The sequence below is a fragment of the Cajanus cajan genome, chromosome 6 (genome assembly GCF_000230855.2).
Source record: "Cajanus cajan strain Asha chromosome 6, NIPB_CcT2T_4, whole genome shotgun sequence".
In the NCBI taxonomy this organism is placed as follows: Eukaryota; Viridiplantae; Streptophyta; class Magnoliopsida; order Fabales; family Fabaceae; genus Cajanus; species Cajanus cajan.
Window position 1 is genome coordinate 59158141 of NC_138522.1, and position 6000 is coordinate 59164140.

At 29.8% G+C, this 6000-nt stretch overlaps 1 protein-coding gene across 1 annotated transcript; it reads right to left on the bottom strand.

Annotated features, from left to right (window-relative positions):
- Window positions 1–3357: 3357 nt before the first annotated feature.
- Window positions 3358–5747, bottom strand: LOC109797000 (uncharacterized). The gene is made up of 3 exons (XM_020356881.3): window positions 5497–5747; window positions 5296–5371; window positions 3358–4965 (listed from the first exon to the last, which is right to left on the bottom strand). The coding sequence occupies exons 1-3, from the start codon at window positions 5524–5526 to the stop codon at window positions 3524–3526; spliced, it is 1548 nt and encodes a 515-aa protein (XP_020212470.1). The 5' UTR covers window positions 5527–5747; the 3' UTR covers window positions 3358–3523.
- Between the last annotated feature and the right edge of the window lie 253 nt (window positions 5748–6000).

Below are 6000 nucleotides of genomic sequence, written 5' to 3' on the forward strand. Positions count from 1 at the left end.
ATATTGTATAAAAAATTAAGAATATTATTTGGATACTTGTTTATAAATATTTTTAAAAAAAATTATGCATGTATTTATTAGACAGGTATTTTTTTTATAATTAATTGGTGGTCCAGCAGCTGCTGTTCAATTATGTCTTCATCCTTAGTTGGAGATAAGAAACTAAGTAATGATTAAGTTCTAAAGTATAAACTATTAAGTATGGAGTTATAGAGTTGTCTTATATCTGTCACTTGTATTAATTTTAACTTATTTTCTATTCATTTCTCTTCATTTATTAGAATTACTCATAAATTTCATATATATTTAATAGAGTTACGAAACAGAAAGATTAATTAGTAATGATCTTTCTAATGGCCTGTCTACTTCCAATCATTGTTGACCATATTAAACTTAGTTATGTCTATCTAATTAGAGCAAATTTTTACGAATACAAAACACATAATTAATCAGTTATAACTTATAAGATATCTTGTATCTGTTGAAGTAAGAAACATAATCAATAATTAAGTTGGGCACCATATACTCAACCAAATTTGAGAGAGATGATGATCTCTCAAACTTATGCAGGAAATTAAATAATGATGTGCAAGTTCTGGAGCCTGTCATTGGCAAAAGGTTCGGTTGGGTTCTGCAATTGTCGCATAACACATTCTGCATGGACCACATTTTCTTCACGAGACTCATGCAAGCAGAATCAACCGACAACGTTAAGCAATTCATTGTAATCAAAGACTCGAATAAGTCAAAATTAATTTTCAATTTTTTTCAAAATAAAGAACGTACCTTGCACATCACTGCTCTTACACATTTGTTTTCTTCCTACAGCACCATATTCATCCACCTCAATTTCGGATAAACTGGGACAAGAGAAAGAGAAAAAAGAATGAACACAAAGAATAAAGGATGAGAAATGATGATGCGGTGAAAAAGGATGAGAAATAAGAATATATTTAAAATTATATATATACCATGATATAATTTTTCTTTATATTATTTCTACAAATTTTATTTATAACAATTAATAAAGGATAATTGTTTTGATAACTATATATTTTTGTAACTATTTTATCTTTTAATTATTAATACATAATATATATATATATATATATAATTTTAAAATTATTTAATTTTTAATGAAAGATATTAAAATCGTATTATTATAATACTTAAAATTATATATTTTTTTAATAAAACTTACAAAATTAAAATTGCATAATTATAATACTTGATAAATTAAAATTATTTAATTAAAAATTATAAAATTAAAATTAATATATTTAAGAGATAAGAATATAATTTAGTATTAAAAAATTCACGTAAAACAAATGTCTCCCATATACACATATATTTTATTTAACATTTCACTGTACACCTTTTTATATAGTTCTTATATTTATTTACACCTTAACCTTTCTATCTAAGATGTTTAAAGAAAATCTTTCATCATATCGGCCTCTTTTAGCTTCAATGAGGATAGATAAAGACAATTCTAAATAATATTTTTGTTGTATCTTAATATTTATGTTTTACACAAAAGATTCGAGAATACTTCAATTACTTTTAATTATAGTATTATTTTTTATCAACTAGATAATTACAAATCATCCTACCAACTTTCACCATCCTAGGAATATACTTCACTATCTAATCCCCTTTTATATTTGGTAGTTCCCATTAAAAAATCAAGTTATTAGAAGAGAAGTAGATTCAAGTAAAGAGGAGGTTTCAATTCAATTCGTATCGACAATCGTACCAAAGTTCTAAATATTCTTTCTATTGACATTGAGATTATTGTTGTGAATTTTGAAAAAATATCAACATATTAGAGAAAAGAGAAAAAGAAAGAGACAAAACGAAAGATAATAATACTTGTGATATTAGAGATCCCAAATTTGGATGATAAAACTTGTTTTGTGATTTTTTATTTGCTTGGTATTAAAGCAAAGAAGAACATTTTCTTTAAGATGTGATTATAAGAATATTCATATTGGATAAACTTTAAGTTGGAATGACTAATACTTTGTTCAACTATATTTTTTAAGTGTCATCTTGATTGTATTTTTGTTGAAGTATTTTATTTATATTTTGGTGGAGGTATAATGGTTGAACTTTAATAATATATAAAAGAAATATGGATTGCATGGAAACTATTGATGATACTCATATTTTGATAATAGTGAGGAGACATGATGGAAACAATTATTGTAATCTTGGAAAGATATTAAGTGATGCTTTGATAAGGTGATATTGACTTAAAGTGCCCCAAGACAAATATTTGTTTTAACAAAAAAAAAAAAAAAAAAAAAAATATATATATATATATATATATATATATATATATATATATATTACTAATTTTATATGAGTTGCATATGTAATTAATTAAATATTTCAGTGGACTCTGCATTTTTTGATTGACACCAATTTTTAACTTCATTTTAAGGTGTGTGATATCATAATTTTAAGTTACGTGACTTTATTTGCAAAGAATACCATAATTTTGAATACATTATTTAAACTAAAAAACATGAAAGAGAATATGTCAATACATGAAAGATTAATATAATTTTATATATGTAAAAAAAATATTAGTTAAGAGGACATTATAATCAATTATTTATAATAATAAAAAAAATAATGTTCATTTTATTTTTTTTATTGTTTTTGTTACATTGTTTTTTATTAATTCTTTTAACATTAAATATGTTCACAAATTCATGTTTTCCAATGAAATTCATAAAATTCTTCAAAATCCCATGATATAAATCTATCAAAATTTGTTAAAATCTATTAAAATTTGAATTATAAAACTTATTATTATTTTTTAATAATGACTATTTATTAAAATTTACAGGATTTTTTTTGTACTAGTATAATCTTTCATAATCACAAATCCAATAGACCCCTAAAAATCCCAAACCCACTTACTGGATGCAAAGACCCAAACTGTTCTAACATATACATGACAAAAGGTTATTGGTTGTTTATATTTATATAATTAAACAATACTAAGCGAAAGAAAAAATAAATGTTAAATTAATATTAAAGGAAACGAACCTTTGAATCAATTATAATGATTTTCGGCTTTTACTCTGAATTTCTTATTGTTTCTTCCCCCTTTGTTTTTCTGTCTTTTTATTCTCCTTTTCATTTCAGTTTTCTGCTTTAACCAGAATGCAAAACTTCATGCGCTTCATATACTAATCGCTACACACCCTTAAGATATGTTTTATTTTCAATCATGTCTAAAATCATCGGTATATCTATGGTAAAAGTTTAGGCGGAGTGTCAGTGTTAAAAACTGTAAAATTAGATATGTATAATTAAAATTTTCTAATCAAAACAGGGAAAAAATGAACAAACATTATAACATTGTTTATATTTATATATTATGTATTATATATTCCTAAACATTACACATTTTCCTGTCCTACACAAAATTTAATGAACTTCAAAAAGAAAAGAAAAAAAACAGAACTACTGAAATGCAAGTTGTGAATACACTCACTAGTAATTACTACTACATGATACTGCAACTCTCAACGTTCTCATCACTGAAAGTATGAGTAATAGGATCGGCCATAGGGTGGGATGGCATGGGTGGTGGTGGCATGTAGTTCATAGATGGATGTGGCATACCATACATCATGGCTGGTGGGTACATCATGTTGTTGTTGTTGTTCACATTTGCTTGCTGATGTTGATGTTGGTTCATCATCATAGTCAAGTAGTGCTGCTGCTGCTGAAGGTTATTATTATATGGAGCATGTTGCATTTGCATCCCTTGGTAACCCCCACCACCACTCTTCATCGATGGAACTCCTTGCATTGCTGGAATATTCTCCATCTCATGCCTCATTGGATAATCATCCATTTTTGGGCTTGGGCCCATATGATCTTCTTTACCACCCTTACTGTCCATTGGATAATTTCCCGCTTTTGGGCTTGGGACAGTTTGCTCGTCTTTACCACGCTTGCTATTTTTGTGATGAAATAGGGTGTCATCATAGTCTCCAAAATCATCAAAGTCAATGTCCTTTTTACCCTCGTGGCCCTTCAATTTCCCTTCCTTGCCTTTATTGTTTTGGTTCTTGCTCCTATTGCCATAAGTCACTTCTTCAAATTCCACCTTCTTGCTCTTTTTCCCAAAGCCTAGTAACCGACCTAGTAATCCACCATCACTTTTGCCATTCTTTTTCTTGTTATCATAATCTCCAAAAGCACTTCCCTTATGCTTAGGCTTATCCTCATTTTTGTTTTCATATTTTAGGCCACTTTTCTTTCCCCCATTGTTGTCACTTTTGGTCGCAATGTAATTTCCACCTTTGCCCTTGAATAACATTGTAGGATCAATGACGTCACCTTTCTCGACACTGCCATTATTATTCCTACTCCCATAAGCATTGTCTTTAAGGCTATTATTGCTGATGGCAGGCCCATGAGGCCCACGGCCATCCCCCATCATTGGCATCATCTTGTTTTGATGCATTGTACTATGACCAACTCCTTTCTCTTCCTCTTCATCATAATCATCAAAGTTGTCTTCATGCTCATCAAAACCATCATCATCATTTACACCAAAATCCTCCTCTGGCAAGTTGAACTTGACAGATTTGTGCTCCTTGGTAGGTACCTTGAAATCCTGAACCCCTTTAACATTTTGGAAGTGTGCTAGTTGACCAACTTGATCTTGATGACCACCACCAACAACAACCCTACCTTTCTGACCCTTGTGATTTTGAGACTTGTTGTCCTTTGCCCCTTTACCATTATCAACTAGCATGTTCTGAAATGGGGAGTTGATGGAATAATTTTGATCGAACATCATTCCTTTCTGGCCACCGCCCCATATCTCAGCATGCTTCCCTGCCCTCTTCAGCTTTTTCACTAGTTTGGCTGGATCCACATCGCCTGCAACAACCACTTTCCCTTCATCTGCATCTACTCTCACAGAATACACCCCTTAACAACAACATCAACAACAACAAAAAAATCCATTACTATTATATTAGCATAAAAGTTACAAAATGAAGCAACTAAATATAATGTAGCGTACGAAAATTAGAACCATGATCCATACACAACAAGTAAAGTTGAAGACTCAAAATAATACATTTATACATCATACAACCATACATCACATATTTTTAGTCATTGAATAAATCTAATTAAGGAGAGATCCAAAACAAAAAAAGTGGGGCATATTAAGTGACATGGTAAAGTTGAGAGATGAAGCATTAAGAGAAAAAAAAAAAAATTCAAGAAAAATGTTGCGAGAAATTAAGTACGTACCTTCGATTTTCTGCAGCAGTTTCTTGACTTTTTTCTCACAGCCATCGCAGTGGATATTAACCTTGAGTACACAACTCTACAAGAAAACAAAGGCCAGCAACACAAATCAGTGAGAAAATAAGAAAACCAAACACAAGAAGCAAGTATCATTGAACCAATTAACAAACATGAGATATATATATGACAATATATAGAAAGTACCTGGATTTTAAACAAGTCTTGTTTACTCATATCCTTAATTAGCAGTTTCAAGAAGTCACAACACAAAACAGAGAAAGAGGGAGTATGTTTTAAGATATTGTAAAGGTCGGTTAGGAGGCACTAGTGTGTTATGTGTTTTCGTACGTTAAAAGTGAAGCAGTGACGCTTTCAAACGTTTATTTATAGACAAGGTGGTTGCAGTGGACCTGTGTACTATGAGTTGGCGTTCATACACAAGGCGGTGGCAGAAGCCTCATCCTGTAACAATCAATACTCAATTCCCATCACACGCTTCATGTTTTATGCTTCTAAAGCCACTTTCAAGTGCGATTTTGCAGCTTAATTTTGTCGTTTTCTTCGTAATTTTTGTACTTACTACTACGATATGTTAAAGTTATGGAGATTAAATACCATTATTAAATTCACGCGCTTTTCCATCTTCACCTTACTTTCGCTCTAAGTAATAAGAAAGGAAGAATATTAAATAACTTTTAGAAAATAATA